This window comes from Xenopus laevis, chromosome 9_10S (genome assembly GCF_017654675.1).
Source record: "Xenopus laevis strain J_2021 chromosome 9_10S, Xenopus_laevis_v10.1, whole genome shotgun sequence".
In the NCBI taxonomy this organism is placed as follows: domain Eukaryota; kingdom Metazoa; phylum Chordata; class Amphibia; order Anura; family Pipidae; genus Xenopus; species Xenopus laevis.
Window position 1 is genome coordinate 41,047,494 of NC_054388.1, and position 19,760 is coordinate 41,067,253.

General features: G+C 40.1%; 1 protein-coding gene across 1 annotated transcript; it reads right to left on the minus strand.

The window, feature by feature from the left end:
* Nucleotides 1-247: 247 nt before the first annotated feature.
* On the minus strand, nucleotides 248-19,357 carry LOC108702827 (alpha-N-acetylgalactosaminide alpha-2,6-sialyltransferase 1-like). Its single transcript, XM_018238543.2, has 9 exons — nucleotides 19,126-19,357; nucleotides 14,354-14,600; nucleotides 10,629-10,797; nucleotides 9,972-10,143; nucleotides 8,856-8,994; nucleotides 5,567-5,670; nucleotides 4,281-4,370; nucleotides 3,723-3,822; nucleotides 248-842 (listed from the first exon to the last, which is right to left on the minus strand). Exons 1-9 carry the CDS (start codon nucleotides 19,230-19,232, stop codon nucleotides 672-674), a joined length of 1,299 nt encoding a protein of 432 aa, XP_018094032.1. The 5' UTR covers nucleotides 19,233-19,357; the 3' UTR covers nucleotides 248-671.
* Nucleotides 19,358-19,760: the final 403 nt, after the last annotated feature.

Consider the following 19,760-nt stretch of genomic DNA (forward strand, 5'->3'; position numbering starts at 1 on the left):
ATACCAGCCTTCCTGTATATTTATCTTTTTTCCCTATTAAAAGTAAAGTACCGGCCAGGTTGCCACCCCTTATCCAAGGGTGGTAATGTTTAAACACCCCCCCCCATACCCTAAGCTGCAGCTTGGGCTTAATGTTGGCCTGATATTTGATCAGTTTCTTTTCTGCACAGCATTGGACTGGAGGGTCTGAGGCACATTGGGGCTTCCCACCCTAGCCACAACCCCCCTCTGAGCCCCCCAACCCAAGTCACAACCCCTTCTGGGTCCCCTGCACAAACCTGTTCTCTTGATCACGGCCAGAGGAGGGCAAAAGCATGGGTGGCAGAAGGGTGCTGGTCTGGGTCAGTGGGACTCACTGGATTATTAACCGGTCCTGCCAGCCCCTGATTCTGCAAACAGCAATTATTTTCTTTTTTAGTGTAAGAATTAACAAAATAGCACAAAATGGGAAGGGGAGGGGGGATTACGTTAACTTTTAACCAAATTTTGGCCACAAAATCAACAATAACAAAAATGTACTTCATCCTTCACCTCTGAATAGTCACTTCATCTCCCTTTCTCAAGGTTCCATAACTACTCGAGATGTTTCCAACGCTCTAATTTGATGGCAGCTCCCCCATGACCTTCCCCCCAAGGAGTCATTCCATACAGTTCCACACAATATTTTCTATCTATGTCCGCTGGTAGAGTTTTATAATATTCAGCTTGTGCAGGCGATTCCACAAGTCTTTCTCTAGGCGGAAGTCGTGGTTAGCGTAAAACTTGATGGGTGTTTTTTTTAGGTCATAATAATGATCAGAATAGTCCAGGTAATCTTCCGTCATAAAACCATAAGCGCTGACCTTTAAGAGAAAATGAGGGGCGCATGAAAGGAGAAGGGACAGTTTCACTGAGCTACCAAGATGTATATTTATTTGACAAGAGGAGTACCTTTATATATACTTAACTTAAACATGAGATAAACCCAAAAGTATTGTGTTGCCTCCAATAATATATATATATATATATATATATATATATATATATATATATATATATATATATATATATATATATATATATATATATATATATATATATATAACATCCAGCAGTTATAGCCATTTGTTAGAAGGATTGCAAACCGATGTATGCAGCCTGCAAAATTGTAATGACCCGACAGAAAGTGAGTCTGGACAGCTTGCTAGTTACAGTATTCGTACAATGCTTCAAATAATTTATGGTCAAAAGTTAAGGTAGGTTGCAACAGGACCCAGGTTTTTAGACCCAGCTGGAAATAATCATTTAATTTGGATCTTCATACCTTAAGTCTACTAGAAAACCATTTAAACATAAAAATAAACCCAAAATGGCTGTAATGGGAGAAGAGAATTTAACTGGTATCTATAGATATACTGGTAAATACAGATGTAAGTTTCGGGTCCGACTGGATTGGTGGCTCCGTTCTCGGGGCTCATTTATAAAGCGAAGACAGTAACCCACAGCAACCAATCAGTGACTGGCTTTTTGCAGGTAGCTGCAGGTTGAACAATGAGAGCAAACATTTGATTGGTTACCATGGGTTACTTACTGCCCATGGGCAGATTTGACTAGTGTTTATAAATAAGCCCCAGTGAGTATTACATGCTTGTGTAGTAACTTTGGAATTAGCTTGCCGCATCTGTTGCAGTAATAGCTTATTGTTTTCATACTTGGATTTTATTCTAGCTAATTTTTATTTCGGTTGCGGGTTACAAGGCTGAAGGCCATTTCCAGAACACACCTATAGATGAAATTCTTAGGATATGTGATTTCAGTGCTCACTACTTGGAGGGGTGCTGGGATTGGTCTATATCACTTGGTGGTACGTGTGCACTAATGCACAGACATTAAAGGAAAACTAAACCTCAAAATTAATACTTAAGCAACAGTTTATATCAAATTAAGTGGCATATTAAAGAATCTTATCAAACTGGAATATATGTTTAAGTAAATATTGCCCTTTCACATTGCTTGCCTTGAACCACCTTTTTGTGATGGTCTGTGTGCTGCATCAGAGATCACCTGACCAGAAATACTGCAGCTCTAACTGTAACAGGAAGAAGTGTGGAAGCAAAAGACAGAACTCTGTCTGCTAATTGGCTCGTGTGACCTAGCATGTTTGGTTTGTTTGTGTGCACAGTGAATCCTGTGATCCCAGGGAGCGGCCCTTATTTTTTAAAATGGTAATTTTCTATTTATGATTACCCAAAGGCACATATTACTAAAAAAGTATATTATCAAAATGGTGTATTTACATGAAGCAGGTTTTTACATATGAACTGTTTATTCAATTCATTTTTATGGAGACCTACATTGTTCTGGGGTTATAGTTTTCCTATATGGGAGGTAGGGTTTCCCTGAAATGCTTGTCATTTCATCTATACTGCAGTAAATTAATTCTGACCTATGTGATCACAAAATATTACATGTTATGACCTACATCAATGCATTCACCAATTAAAGGAACAATTGAGTGTAAAAATAAAAACTGGGTAAATAAATAGGCTGTGCAAAATAAAAATAAAAATTCTAATATAGTTAGTTAGCCAAAAATCTAATCTATAAAGGATGGAGTGAGTGGATGTCTAACATAACACAACTTTCTGCTTTCCAGCTCTCTAACTCTGAGCTAGTCAGCGACTTGAAGGGGAGCCACATGGGACGTAACTGTTCAGTGAGTTTGCAATTGATCCCCAGCATTCAGCTCAGATTCAAAAGCAACAGATATGACCCATGTGGCCCCCCCTCAAGTCACTGATTGGTTAGTGCCTGGCAGGGCTGCCATTAGAAGTCACTGGTCCCCTTACAACAAAATTTTTGGGGCCCCCTGGGCCCTGCCCACCCTGGCCGCCCAAGTCCCACCCCAGATTCTGCCCACTCCACACCACAGTTAAAAGACTACACAGACATCAGCACTAAAAACGGTAACCCTCCCCTCCCACACACAAGTTATAAAAAGCTATTGATGGTCAGGGCCCGGGGCTTCCTATAAAAGTTTTTTAAAAAATTGGTGGTCAGGGCCCCCCTTATAGGTTAAAAAAGTAATCGGTGACCAGGGCCTCCTATAAGTTAGAAAAAAAAACATTGGTGCCAAGGCCCCCCTTACAAGTTAAAAAAAAATTGGGGCCTCAGAGAATATTTTCTTTAAAAAACATTGGTGACAGGGGCCTATAGAGCATTAAAAGAATACATTGGTGGGAAGGGGTCTAAAAAAAACACACATTGGTGTTCAGTAGAACTGATTTCGTGGCTTCAGGAATTCAACTTCGACTCCTTTCGTTACTTTGTGTCTTTTCTCTTCGACTTCGGCTTGGGTCTTTTTGCGGCTTTGGGACTTTGGGAGCGGTGGCACGGCTTCGGCGCTGTCAAGGGGGCCTGGCTATTTCGAAAAGTGCAGCACAGCTGGGCCCCCCTTCAGGCCTGGGCCCAGTACACTTGTACCCCCTGTGCCCCCCTGATGGTGGCCCTGCTGCCTGGTAACCAATCAGTGGAAACCAAGAGAGCTGAAAAGCAGGAATTAGTGTTCTGGCTATTATGTTACACATCTAGTCACTCCAGCCTTTATACATTATATTTTTGGCTAACTATATTGGAAACATTTTATTTTGCACATCCTATTTACCTAGTTTTTATTTTTATACTGAACAATTTTTTTTAAAGGTCCATTCTAATTAAAATACATTAAATTCATCCCTCCATACCGTGTCACACAGATGGAGAGCAGTCAGCAGTAGCAGTGCACCCGTACTTGGCCTATAGATCATCCAATATTTCGTTTTTAGGGTATTTCCTCGTGCAAACCTGTAAAACATAAAGTGCACATTTATATCTGGGGGTACTTATCCTATTGCATCCCCCTTCACATAACTGTAGAGGAAACAGACCTGACAGTCTTGGCCTCCCTGTTCTTTGGGGTCCCCACCCCGCAAACCGCAGGATCTGCTTCCTCTATGGTTATGCCACTGACTTGGTCTATTCAGGGAACCTTATTTCACCTCAGTTGTTCCCCCTTTAAATGTACGTTGCACCAATGATCCATTATGCTTGACAAAGGGGCAGAGCCCTGAAACTTTGCACTTCCTCATTAAAAGCTTGCAAGGGTTTACTCTGCATCTTTAAGCCTTGTGCGCCAGTGTGCTTCTTCTACATATGTATTGAGAGGTTGCAGTACCCTCCATCACTGAGCACCAAGCATCATACTATAAGGTTGTGCGAGTGTTTTCCTGCTACGACTATTCAGGGTCTATTCAGCCTCTGACCTGTTTTTCAGATATCTCATAAAGTCCGGATGAGCAACCAATAGCTTCTTTGGGTCGAAGGAATCTCCAAAATCACTGCGGGGGTATTGCCTGATGGTGGATAAAGAAACATCCAAAAATAAAAAAGGGAGGATAGAAATGTCCCCTCAACTTTATAATATAAGTATATTAGAAGTCACCCAGGAGTCCTGTAACCATATATTAGCTTAGCACAAAGCCGTAGGCCGAATGCACAGGTCAGTGGCTTCCAACATCCTCATATTTTACAACAGGTCATACATTTTTTACACGTTTCAGTGAGTCATGTGACAGAGATGACATGATGTAAGCACCGATTACAACTAATGACATCACTAAGCTCCATTAATAAGGATACAACGTACAGGATATTCATGATTCTTGTGTAATATTGGAATATCTCCTGCATGCACAATTACGTCATACGACAGATTCACATTTGCTAAAGCCAAACCTATGAAATCAGTTTGAATTTACTGCCCTGACAACGTTAAGTTGAAAAAATAGTTTTGGTGTGGTCTGGGCATAATGGGAGTTGGCCATGGGAATTCCCAAAAACCACCACCTAGAGCTTTGACAACTAGGTGACCCTATTTGTGTGGTTTGGGAAAATGTTGAACTTGAGAACCTCAATATGAGTTCTCTGCTATTAAAAAGCAATTAACCATGAGCTGTTACAATAAATGATTACAGCTATTCCTTATGTTTCCCCAGACTTACTTTCCAGGTTTCTTCTAATTGCAAGAGGGTTTTAATATACATATTTTTTGCATAATAAAATAAAATGTAATGCTAATCAACTTTCTCATATTACATTTAACCAGCTGCTTTGGCTACTTTGTTTCAGGAGTCAGATGTGTAAGGCAGAGAATATAACCAACCGGACAGACACTACTTTTATAGCAACTGCATTTAAAATTATTTTTAAAACCACTGAACATTTGAATGATGAATGTATATGGAAAGCTGCTTAGAATTCAATTGTTTTATTAAATTTTCCAAAAAACGGTTTTGGCTGCAGTTCCACTTTTAGAAGCAGAGAGCTGCTGCTAACTAATCAGTACAGAAGCCATAAAACTAAAAAAAAAAAAACTTACTCTGCCTTCTCCCTTTCAGCACAAAATCAAACTGAACAATTTAACAAGCATAATATAAGTATTATAGAAGTGCAGATATCCAGATTGTGCAGTGCAGAGGGAAGGGTGTCGCTAATTCTTCTAACCTGCTTGGGCGCTGGTTTCCAAACTTCCATTTAATAAGACATTTACCTGTAAGACTCCAGGATTCCGTCGTTGATCGTTTTATTCTTTTGCAGAGCATCTAACCATGCATAATCTCTACGTGCCTCAGCAAATAAGATGTATCTTGTCTCCTGGAAAACATATAGGCATTTGTTAGCATTATAGGGGCATCTATAAGCATTAGGCAACCAATTGCACAGGCACCTGTTAGCATTTCCTAACCAAGCAGGTGATGCACCTGCTAAAACTGGTGGACCAGTCTTTGGGCTCTTACTCACGCGCGTTTTTACCTGCGCTCCCCTGCGTTCCATTTTTCGGCGTTCAGCCGCAGGGGGGGGGCAGGAATAGACACATTTCCTTATTTCAAATGGGGCTGTACTCACTCAGGCGCGTGTAGGCGCCAAACGCAGGAAAAATGCAGCATGTTGCGTCTCAACCTGCATTCGGTGCCTACACGCGCCTGAGTGAGTACAGCCCCATTTGAAATAATGAAATGCGTCTATTCCTGCGCTCCCCTGCGGCTGAACGCCGAAAAACGGGCTCTTACAGACAAGCGTTTTTACCTGTGCTCCCCTTCATTCCGGTTTCATGCGTTCAGCCGCAGGGGAGTAGACGCACTGAATTCTTTTCAATGTGGCTGTACTCACACAGACGCATGTACGCGCCGAATGCAGGTTGCATTTTACCTGCGTTCGGCACTTACATGCATCTGTGTGAGTACAGCCACATTGAAAAGAATTCAGTGCGTCTACTCCTGGAAACTGGAACGTAGGGGAGCGCAGGTAAAAACGCTCGTCTGTACGACCCCTTAGCATTGGTTTATAAGTCACACCGGCAACTGTTAGCAGTAGTGGACCAATCATGCAGTTTTCGGTTTCTAACCAATAACACAGACAGCTGTTAGCATAAGATGCTCAATCACATAGGTGTGTTAGAGTAGAAATTGCATTTGACCTCAGCCCCCAGTATCAGTAGCCCCTGGGGGTGACAACATGCAAACAAAGTTAAAAAGGACATATATTGCCAAATGATGATCAGTTTTTGTCAATATGTCCATTAGGGATGTCCAGCCTGACAACTGTTTGGAGGATTTTAGAATTTATAGTTTAACAGCCAGAGGTCACCAACAGTTTGCATATTCCTAATTTATGTAATTACCCGCTTTAAAGGTGGGGCCCGTACTCCACATCTTTCATAGCTGTGACCTTATACAGGTGGCAGAATTAAGCACAATAAGTTACTGGGAAATTCCCTGGGGAATTCCGGATGTCTACTTTCTTATCTAGGAAAACTGAAAATACCTATAATACTCATACCTCCAAATGGTTCCAATTTAGGATTAGTCCAGGATTACTAATGGAAAAGGGGCTTGTTTGGATAGAACTGGGCATCACTGGGCAAAGCATGGGACACAGCCTTATTGGTCTTAATTATTTATATTATTCTGATTAGATGCCCAGCAACTCACCATCCCTCTCTTTGGGGTATATTTATCAAAGAGTCGCCACAGTGAAAATACCACCTCTCTCCATTGATATCTATGGGATTTTAAAAGAGTATTTATCAATGGGTGAAAGTTCGTCCTTTGATAAATACTCCTTTGAAAATGCCATAGAAATGAATGGAGAGAGGTGGCAATTTCAGACTTATATATGCCCCTTAGAGTAAATGTGAACTGGCCCAAAGAGTCACATTGCACCTGTATGCTTGACTGCACTGCCTTACTCCCCAGTAGAGCATCAGTTTCCAGAATATAAACTGAATATATCACATTTGCAGCCTTGTTTTGCACCTTGACCTTTTTATCATAGGTGGATTATAGAAAAGTGAAAGCTGTATTATTTGGGTTTATATGACACTGTGAGTTCCACTTTAGACTGCTTCACTCAGGAAGGTGTCATTTCCATTTCCTTGATCGAGTGCCTCAACCAAAATGGCACCACTAACAGTATTTTCTGTGTCTGCATTAATGGCATTATGTGGGACATTCACTAAGATTCGTAGTTGCGCCAGGCGTAACTTCGCCGCACTTCGCCAGGCTTAGTTTCGCCAGCGCTCCGCAAATTCACTAAAATCCGAAGTTGCGCTCAGCGGTAGCGAAAGGTTGCGAAGTTGCGCTAGCGTTGTTTCGCTAAGCGAATCGAAGTTACGCTAGCGATGGTTTATTTGCATGCCAAATTCAAATTTCAATGGAGGAATATGTAGCAGCACTACAAATGCTTGGGAAACCTTCAAAACATCAAATAAAATTTTTATTTTGCCCTACACATGTGCCCACTGTATAGTTAAGTTTCCATGAGTTAGGAAATGTAAAAATTTCGATCTTTTTCAGCCTATCACCCATAATATAGAAAAAACGCCAGCGTTTTTTGGGACTTAGAAATTTTTTTTACTTTTTTGGAAGAAATCCCTATATACTCTATTGCGCTTCACCTGGTCTGAGGTGGCGAAGGAAGTCTAGCGTAAAAGGTAGCGTTCAGAACAATGTGCGCGTTAGTGAATTTGCGTAGTTACGTCCGTTGCGAAAATTCGCCAGGCGTAAGGGTGCGAAGTTACACTAGCGAAGTTATGCCAGCGTCTGTTAGTGAATTTGCGAAGTAACGAAAATGCCCAACGCTAGCGAATTGACGGCACATAGTGAATTTGCCCCTATAACTCTAAGAGCTATAGAAATAAGACAACATTTACTTATATTGTGTAATTTCTCATTTATTGCTGATTTCTGAGTAGTTGCTAGGAGTTGCTGTGCTGGTACCTACCACCTTATCCTTTTAATACTGGCCACATATCGAATCCACATCTTACTAGGGATGCACCGAATCCAGGATTCGGTTCCGGATTCTTCTGAATTTTTCAGCAGGATTCGGATTCGGCAGAATCCTTGTGCCTGTCTGAACCGAATCCGAATCCTAATTTGCATATGTAAATTAGGGGCGGGTAGGGAAATCACGTGACTTTTTGTCACCAAAGAATAATTTTTCCACTTTTTCCTTTCCTGCCCCTAATTTGCATATGTAAATTAGGATTCGGTTTGGTACTCGGCCGAATCTTTCCCCAAGGATTCGGGGATTCGGCCGAATCCCAAATAGTGGATTCGGTGCATCCTTACATCTTGCACGACTAATTAGCAATTCATTTAGATGCATGCTGCATGGCTGCACATGAATCAGTTCAGTCTGCGGCGTGTATCTAAATATGTGGCTGGTCTTAAAGGGGTGAGGTGGCAATCTTACTGGTGCCCCCATGTTAGTAACTGACTCCCACAGATTACATAACAGGATAAAAGCACCCAGCTCACCCAGTTTCACCCACTCACATTGTGCTGTGGAAGTTTGGAGAAGCCTCTTTTATTTAGGTTCGTCAAAGAGGAAAGCATGGTGAAAGCAGAAAATCCATAAAATGAAGTGCGGGTGCCAACGTCATTCTCAAATCCTTTGATTATTGCCCCATTCACTCTGAGGGGGAACAAGTGATGAGAACATTTAGCATTGGGGTGGGAAATAGGAAGGTGCAACATTATGATGAATTAAATGGGTGGGCTAGTGACCCAAATAGATTGATCAATGACATAGGGGATGGACTTGCTGTGGATTATGGACCATCTGGGGAGAAAAGAGGTAAAAGGGCGCTAGATTTGGGGTATATTTGCCAGGAGTAGAACAAGAAGGTATTACAAATTTGAAGTACTGGCCTTGGCTGGGTTTTTAACAGATGCATTTCAACCCTACAGGGGAGCATGAGATCTGTGTATTAAAGAACTTCGAACAAAGATCCCAACAATAACTCTTTGGGGTGGACCAAAATGTATAAATGGTCCAGGTGCACAGACTGAAACCGCCAGATCAAAAAAGATTTTGAAGACTATTATCCCATTTATTACATAGGCTGGGACAAACTGGACCAACAAAAAAGTGGTGGCATTAAAAAAAAAAAGGATTTATTTAAAGAAAAAGCATTGCACAAAAAACAGCCTTACACATTTTGTGCCAAAAGAGGCCACTTGATCATAGACTCTATAGTTTAACGGCTCTAGGGGGGCTATGATGAAGTGCCCTTTTTGGCACAAAATGTGTAAGGCTGTTTTTTGTGCTATGCTTTTTCTTTAAATAAATATTTTTTAAATTGCACCACTTTTCTGTTTGTCCGGTTTGTGCCAGCTTATGCAATCAATAGGATATTAAAGTACTTCCACTACCCTAAGTTGCACTTCCACTTCCCCCTCTTCCTTCTACCCCCCTGTAACCCCTGGCATCCTTTAAAATGTGCAAACTCGGGTTGTTCCAGAGAAAACCGAGGGGCCATATAATACCCGCCTCCTTGCACAGCTGCTGAGCACACATTTTTATGGCTTTTGCACTTTGTTCCCTTTTTGGTAAATGAGGGCCATAGCTTTAAAAATAGACCCATACATAATTCATATTTTAGGACATACCGAAACACATAATCATGAGAGTCAATCTCCTGGCCAACACCTGATCCATTCAGGATTCCTCCATTCCCCACTACTGCACAGCTGATACACTGGTGGCCTCCTGGCCTCATGGCAGTGTAAAGGATCTGCTGGTCAAGCAAAGTTGGGAGAGACGAGACCACTTCCTTAACCACTAAAAAGATGATGGGTTTTGTTATTAGAAAATGTTTTCTTTTTCACTTATAACTTGTTAACTTATAAAAAAAAAATCAGTCCTGTGAATACAAAACATTTATACTGACATGGCAGCATTCGTTTTGTGCCTAAACATTATGAATATTGTATTGGCATATATAAAAGATCCTGCTGAGCAGAATCCCATTATTCATATGGAAAATAACTTTTTCTAGACTTTTGGGCCCCTGTGTGGAGTGGCAGCCTACAAGAGGCTCTACTTGACAGTATAATTTGTTTTAATGCAATTAAAACTTGCCTCCAAAAAACAAGCACCTGATTTGAGGCTATTTGGAGCAATTCAAGGGTTTGGTGAGCAGGTTGCTTGCAAGCCACTGGTGGGGACCACTGCCCTAGGCCTATGAAGAGTTTTGCTGGTTTCCTGGTAGTCCAGATTAAATAGATGAAGAATTGTATCCCATTATAAGTGAAAGGGAAGCATACCTGTGTAGTCTAATGCCATCCACCCGTATGGAGGTGTAAAGTACTGGAGTCTATCCCATATTTGCTTGCTGAAATGACGATTGTCCATAAAAAGGATAATTTTGGGAAGGAAAATGAGTGATAGCCAAGGTGCATTTAGAGCCTTTGACTTCACTGAGGTGGGACAACTCTGGTTAAGAAAATAAAGGAAATATTAGGTTTGTAAAACAAAAAACAGATCAAGGCATATGTGACCATATCACAAAGTATCAAAACGACCTCTTATCTCTCTGCGTATCCTTATCATAATAACAAAGTATCAGTCTAATCTGGCAACAATGCATCAAAGTTAACCTGTATCAATAAACACATTAGAAGAGAGAATTAAGCTGGCCATAGACGCAAAGATCCGATTTTCGGACCATGTGTGGAGAGTCCCGACATTTTTCTTCCGGTGGAGATCGGTCGTTTGGTCGATCGGACAGGTTAGAAAATTTCTGTCGCCTGCCGATAATATCTCTGCGTGTATTGCCGATCGTACGATTTTCAGTGGGAGACTGTCACTAGTGTTGTCAGACATAAGTATCGTACGATTGCTGTCAGGGGCAGAACATTGGGTGATCTGTTCTTATTTGATCAGAATGGTAAAGACTTTGATCTGAATGGTTAGTGGAGGGTCGGGAGATGGGAATGTCCGATCGTACGTTGATTCGTACGATCGGATCTTTGTGTCTATGGCCAGCTTAATGTATACATTGGGAAAATATTTTCTTTGTGTGAGGAAGCATGTAAGGGACAGTTGTTCATTGAGCCCATGTGGCGCCAGTGTATTAAGTTTATTGATCCAAAAACATTCTCTCTGTAAGAGCATTTTGGACCTACCACCACCCCTCTTAGGGGGGGGTATGTGATCTATGCCTATGTATTTAAAAGTGTTTAAAGAGATACTGTCGTGGGAAAAAAAATGTTTTTCAAAATGAATCAGTTAATAATGCTGCTCCAGCAGAATTCTGCACTGAAATCCATTTCTCAAAAGAGCAAACTGATTTTTTTATATTCAATTTTGAAATCTGACATGGGGCTAGACATATTGTCAATTTCCCAGCTGCCCCAAGTCATGTGACTTGTGCTCTGATTAACTTCAATCACTCTTTACTGCTGTACTGCAAGTTGGAGTGATATCACCCCCTCCCAGCAGCCAAACAAAAGAACAATGGGAAGGTGACCAGATAGCAGCTCCCTAACACAAGATAACAGCTGCCTGGTAGATCTAAGAACAACACTCAATAGTAAAAACCCATGTCCCACTGAGACACATTCAGTTACATTGAGAAGGAAAAACTGCAGCCAGCCTCACATGACCAGGGGCAGCTGGGAAATCGTCTAGCCCCATGTCAGATTTTAAAATTGAATATAAAAAAATCTGTTTGCTCTTTTGAGAAATGGATTCCAGTGCAGAAATCTGCTGGAGTAGCACTATTAACTGATGCCTTTTGAAAAAAACATGTTTTCTGATGACAGGATCCCTTTAAATGATGCCCCTTTTCTAAAAAATATTTTGCCACAGGTTTCGATGATTTATTGTCCCTGAATGTAGTGCTGATAGCAGATCAATGTCCATCCATTCTAAGATGCAAAGTTTGGTCGGTCTTACCGACGTAAGAAAGACCGCACGGACAAGTAATCAAATAAATAAAATGTGTTGTGGTGCAGGTAATATGCGACCTACATATTACCCAGTGCCTATGATTACGTATCATCTGATACGAAACGCGTTAGGAATCATATTCTTTAACATGATGGAATAAAGCTTCAAGTTTTGACCTCAACCGCCTTGGCTGCAGGAGTGCGTGCACAATTATTTCGAATGATTTACATTGCCTAAGCTACGGGTTCGGGGCACGGCACCCGGGCCACCTGGCCAATTTGGTGAGTGCAAGCTCTGCTGACTATTTATAACACTAAAGTCTAATTGGTTTTCTTTCAAGTGTCGGACTTGGGGTTTGGACACCCAAGTCAATCTTCCTACTTGGTGACCCAGTAGCTGTTTTCCGTCACTGAATGTTTTAAGCACTACCATGTTTTGGTGCTTTTTGATAATCTTTAAGTAGATATCAAGAGAGATTAGAGCCAGTCGTTTCTTTTCTTACGTGTAATATGCGACCTAATGGAAAATCTTTTACCCGTATGGGGATGCACAAAACTCTGTCCTGGCGACATATATCGACATGATGTACAACTGGGGCACCTATAGCAACCCATCTTAAGGCTTAAGAAACTTATAGGGTTCGTGTTTTGATAACATTTCATGGGATCTGTTTTAACCAGAAAATCGCGTAAATTAGCACCCCTCTTATATGCCATAAGTGGGGATTTGGAAATAGACGACTTTAGACTCTTGTCAGAATATTCCAATTATTATATACCACATCACGAATGTGTCCAGATACAGCTGAAAACTGAGAAGAGAATACCAATCGCTATGTGTCCTGACCTCTATGTCCCAAGCCTTGGACATTACGCCTAGCTATAAATAATGCCTGTTAAAGTAGTCGTCTTGGATATCCTCTTGCTAGAAATCTCACCTCCATCTCACCCAGCTTTGCCTCCACTGATTCTGCAGTAGAATTATTTTGTAACACCCAGCAAAATTGGGAAATTGGCAAAGATAACTTAGTGGAACTTGGATGTTGACAGTCGAAATGTAATAAAGTGTTACGGTCTGTTGTTTTACGATAAAGGGAAAACTCTAGCTTCTGACCCCTTTGTGTTATCTCCAAATCAAGGAATTGTACTGAACAATCGCTGGTGCTGGCAGTAAATTTTACCGGGCCCCCAAGATTATTTATTGAATCACCATTTCGTCAAAAGATGTCGTATTGTCACGCCAAATAATCAGGATGTTGTCGATATAGTGACGAAAGAACAGTATCTGGGAGTTAAATTGAGAAAATCTATTGTTCTGTTCAAATTGATGCATGAACATATGCAGGTGCCATGGCCGCTCCCATCGCGGTCCCTGACACCTGCATATAGTATTCATTTTCAAATTTTGAATAGTTAAGGGTAAGGCAAAACCTCAATAATTCCAAAACACAATTAACATCAGGACCCCCATATTTGTTGGGGTTGGTTACAGTCACATTTGTGCATGTGTAGGGGAATATATTTCCCAGCACTCATGGGGAAAAATCAGTCTTCCTTTGTGGCAGCAGTTCCAGATATAGAACCAGAATCAGGGCAAGCATCTTATATTTGTTATATTTCTACCCTACGTATACCATTAGCACTGATCGTCATTTTTAATGGCTGATAAAATGCCAGCCAGGTGTCTACCCTACTCTCTCTCTGTCAGCTTTCTTTGTAGGGGGCCCTTCGGGTGACCTGCAACCTATGACACACATGTAAACACAGGTGAGCCTGGGAAGAATGGGACTCCAAAGTTATGCCACCGTGTAAGATTCCATTTTGGGAAATAAAAAAATTCTCCTAATATAATTCCAGTTTTTCCATAGAAAAAAATAAATAAATAAAAAGATACCTTTTTCTCATTGAATTGCATCTGGCTGCATGGGAAAATTGGTTATTGAATTAGGAGATAAAATCAAATCATCAAATTAAATCTAGAGCTATATATGATATAAGTTAAGGATCTGAGTATATATGGTATGAGTTGAATTAATGAGAAAAGCTGTCACTGGCTCCATACAATGTTATATAACAAGATGCATGGCTCAATTACTCACAGTGTTTGTAGATAAGGTGTCAATTGTATATTCATCACCAAAACTCCACTTTGGTTCAGCTGCAAAGTCCTGTGCCTTTAAAGGCCTTCTGATGGTGCTACTGAGGGGGCTGCTTGGTGCTTTAGTACTTTTTGGATACAATGAAATAGTCGCTCCTTTTTCAGATACCCCATCATGTTTTGTTGTGAAGGACACGGTAATGTTACGTTGGTCTGTTTTAGTCTCTACTCTTCTATATCTTTCTTGGCTGTTTGGGAGGGAAGAATCAACAACTTGTAAATCAACGTATGCTCTGCCTGGAAAGTAAAGTTAGTGAGCAGAGAAGAGTCGTCTAATGTCTATCTGGTTAGTTTTAAGCAGAGCCATAACTCAAGACCATTTCAAATGACTGACAGGTGGTGCTGTTGTATCAAATTCATTATATTCATGTTTGAAACTGTTAATATCTTGAAAACAAGAATAAAGCAAATGAATGCAAATTGCAAAAGTGCTTAGAAGATTACTCTGAGCAATTTTACCTTCCTTTGTGAGGGGTTCCATTTTCTTTAAATTGATTGAGTGCACAGAATGTTCTGCTTATATTGGCTCCCATGTGTTTTTATTTGGATGAGGCACAACAGAACATTATACTTTTGACCTGCAGAGATGCTGAGGTCCAAGTAGGTTCCAAATATGAATCCTTAAAATCACTTGACTTTACATGACAAAAAGAAGGAAGTAAAAAAATGTTTTAACTGTGTACAACACATGTCCTTCTCTTGAGCCCTTCCCCAAAACCCCAAAATAAAAATTTGTCGAACAAAAAAAAACACTTCCCAATATACGTTTATTATATGTAATAAATAAATAAAAATAAATAAAATTGTCAGTACTTTTAAAGTTATTTGTAAAAACAATTGCTATTGAAAGCAGCATTTGCATAACTCCCTGTTGTTACTTCTTAAACAATGTTGCAAAAGTCTTGGTTCCCCAGCAAATACAAGTCTGTTAATCAGCTGCCTTGTCTTACATTGTATCAACAGTCTTAGACATCAGGGCAGAGAATAGAAAGGGACAGAGAAACACTGCTTTTAATAGCAAGGTATATACAAATAACTTAAAACCATAGAAAATGTGTAATGAATGTATATGGCCAATTTGCTTAGAATTATGTTTTCTTTTATTAGACAAACAATTATTTTTGGGTTTGACATTCCCTTTAACTTGAATATTCAAATTACAGTTCGGATTGGTTTCACAAAGGATATGGCATTTAGCTATTCTATCTTTCTCGAATATGTCAGTAGATATTTTGACACGGATTTTAATTCTTTTAAGGGAAAATGATTGCAAAGTAACAGTAGAAAAATACTGGTGGTCATTGGTAACTTCTCAGTAACCTGTGGCAGCCAATCAGATGTTTACTTTCACTGTTCTACGTGCACTTGATTGAAAAAAGCAAATCACTTATTTGCAATGCTAGAGGTTAATACCCAGGTGTTTATAAAAGAGCCCCAATGTTTTGCCTTTAATCACTGAAATACACAGTATGGCCTGAAGCTTATTCATGAGTAGGGAGAGCTTAGAAACACAAATCTGAATTATTTTTTGGAAGTGTTCCAACCCATGAAAATGTTAAACAAATAAGCAAGAAAAAAAAAAAAATATATATATATATAATGATGAAGGATAGTCGCACTCGTAGGTCTTACAATGTAAAAAGTTTTTCCGTATATTGTTGTGAATATCACTATGTTTAATATTACACGTTATACATCACAATGTCCATGTCATCATGGGTTCCTGCCACACACCAATATTTTAGTGGGTTATATGTCTTCACTTTGAGAAAGGCTGTGGACGCAGCCAATACGTTAGTTTGTGTCGTCTAATAAATCACACTTTTTAGATTGTAATACCTGAGAGTGCGACTACCTTTCATCATTCAGTGAGTACCTCTTTCATGAGTGGCTGTATCACTCTGTAATTGTATGTGTGTGTGTGTGTGTGTGTGTATATATATATATATATATATATACACAGTTCAGGCTGTGGTGCACTCCAATACAGCAGAGTGTATATATATATCTATATATATATATATATCTATCTATATATATATATATATATATATATATATATATATATATATATATATATATATATATATATATATATATATATATATATATATAGTAATAGGCTTCCCCATCAGTCGGCTGACACAATCCACTTTTGGGGTGAAGTAATTAATTCTGGCATTGAGGGAGATGCCATTGGCAGTCCCTTGCTCCTATTGGGCAGCTATGTCTGCCCCCTACTGGTAACTGTTCTTCCCAAAGACATGGCTATAGATTAATGTGACTCCAACAAAGTGACTCTGCAATACACACACTACATAGCTGATTCCAATGTGGGACCTGATTACCGGAAGCTGCTCCAGAGCTGGGAGGAATGTGCTGATCTGCCATCCAGCCAAGCAACTGACAGATTCAGTGTTACCCAACGTACCAACAAAAGACATCAGGCATTAGGCTACAGATGTAATATCCCTCAGCAGGGCCGCCATCAGAAATCGCAGGGCCCCATACGACAAAATTTCCTGGGCCCCCTGGGCTGTGCCCACCGTAAGCCCCACCTACAGGTCCGCCCTCCCCACCCCACAGGTCCGCCCCCCCACCTCACAGTAAAAAAACAAAAAAAAATATTGGGGGCTAGGGTTCCCACATGTTAACAGAAAATAAAAAAGATATTGGTGGTCAGGGCCCCCCCATAAACAAACATTTGTGGCCAGGGCCCCCCATTAAAAAATATTGGTGACCAGGACCCCACATGAGAAAAAAAATTGGTGACCAAAATTGGTGGCCAGGCCCCCCCCCACATTATAAGAAAATTGGGGTCCCTTAAACGTCCATGCCTTCCCGAAGTCAGCAGTTCTCACAAAGTTGGGGGGCCCGGATAATCAAGTAAGTGTGGTGTGGCAGGGCCCCCTACAACTCTCCCCCCTGTCCCCCCCTGATGGTGGCCCTGTCCCTCAGCAACAGCATTACAGAGCAATAATAGAAAAATGATTTGAGTGCAACAAAGGGTGCAAAAAAAAAATTAAGATTAACACATGTTAATAAAGGTACAGTGTGTTAAAAACAATGTTCCATAGTAAAAGCTTCTAAAAACACCTATTTAACATGGACCTGAATCAGTGAAGTGAATGGTAAAAAAGACAAAATTTAAAACTGGCACAGTTAGTAAATCTGATGAGACAGTATAACAGGCACCCCAAATCTTACCCAGGGGTACCCAGGACACAAATAAGCATTCCCCCTAACTGGCCTTCAGGGTGGCACCCCTTAGCTCATAACAAGGTTACAGATATATAGAAACATTGGGGTAACAGTCACCCTGCTATAGTTCCAGGGGTACCCAGAGCACAAATAAGCATCACCCCAAATCTCACCCTAACTGGTCTTCAGGGAGGCAGAGATTAGGAGGTTTGGCTATTTCCCACTGTACATTGTCTAGGATGTAAATCTTTTTAAGAAGGTGGGGTAATAGATTAGATTGCAGCGGTAAAATCGTATGTTAACATAAATAAACTTTAACAGTAACATTTTAGAAAATAAAAGTATTATAATACCTGATTTTAGACACAAAGACCCCCTTTCCAAGTAAAGAACATATGATGGGTATTCTTCTCAGATATAATGCTTTTAACTTAAAAGGAATGTCAACCCAAAACATATTAAAAAAATATATATATATTTTTTATCTAATAAAATAAATTATAATTCTAAGCAACTTTGCATTATACATTCATTTGAAATGTTGAAGGTTTTTAAGTTGTTAGTATATGTATTGCTACTGATAAAAGTGTTTGTCTGTCCTTTGCGATTTTCTGCCCTGGTGGCTCAGGCTGTTGATACGATATAAGACAAGGCAGCTGATTAACAAGACTTTTGCAACACTGTTTATAAAGTAACAACCAGGAATTAAGCAAATGCAGATTTCAATTGCAACTGTTTTTACAAATAACTTTGAAATCACTGAATTTTTTTAAATAAATGTACATTGGAAAGTTGCTTTGAATTGTGTGTGTTTTTTTTTAAGTTAGCCAAATTTTTATTTTGGGATTGACTTGCCCTTTAATGGGAGAAGCAGAGAAAGTCATGTCTATAGCAAAAAAATATGGCAGCTCCTACCTACTGTATATGGATTAATACAGATATACAGAGAAGGAATGTTCTGTGCACACAATAAGCTCTACCCTTGTACTGTTGTACTGTTTAAATAAAACAATATGGCAGCTCTTACATATATGTACAAATATACTAAAAAGGAATGTCCTGAGCAAACATTAATATATATCTTTATGCTCTAGTAGGAAACTATAGGGGTCAGGCCACACTGGGCGTTTTGGGGAGATTTGGTCACCTGGCGACTAATCACCTCATTTTTGTGGCGACCAATCGCCACAAACGCCTTCCCTCACTCTGCGCCGGCTAAAATGAAAAAAACGCTAATCACATGCGGCGATTCGTTTTCCGAAGTCGCCCGAAGTTTCCTCATGAGGCAACTTTGAATGACTTCGGAAATCGAAGGCGACCAAATCTCCCCAAAACTCCCAGTGTGGCCTGACCCTAAGGGTGATATAAGACCTATAAATGACCTGTAATGAGGCAGTTCCAACAAAGAGGGAGCAGACCGGAATACTTGTGTGGCCAATATGCACCAATTGCAATTTGTAACATGGCACACTGTTTTAGGTAGTTACAGCAATAAGAGCACTTGGGACTTACCTTTGGTAGAACAGAGGGATCAGCTTAGGACTCAAAAAGAGGACCAATGGCAAGAGTATCACCTGAAATGACAGGCAGATACATATTGTACGCCGAAAGATTCTCATCTTAGAAAGACTAAAGTTGCTTAGTCATTATGTACAATAGAACATGGTACTCTTCATTCTCTAGTTAGTCTGATGCCTGAGTGCATGGCAACTTCCTTTTAGCCATTGGTGCAGACTGAGTCCCAGCCTTTGTTTAAACTTCTTATGCATCTGCAAAAATAAACATTGCTTTTTTGTCGGTTTGTATTCGGAAAAATGTAATCAGTCCCATTCACTTAGACTAATAAGTGCAAGACATTTTCCCCAGGGAATATGAAATGCTACAGTGTAACCCCTTACGTACCCAAGTAAGTGTCCAGAAGTGGCGTCTTTCATTTGTACTATATATAAGCCCTAGTATTAAGTAAAAAGTAATACATTTTCTTATAATACACTAAAGCCACGAATAGCTTGTAAATTATATCCTTATAAACGGTGAGTTCTGATGTCATCAGTTATAAACGGTGAGTTCTGATGTAATTTCACATGACTCACTGAAATTTGTGTATTATAATAAATAAAGTACCCCCTGTTGCAAAATATGAGGAT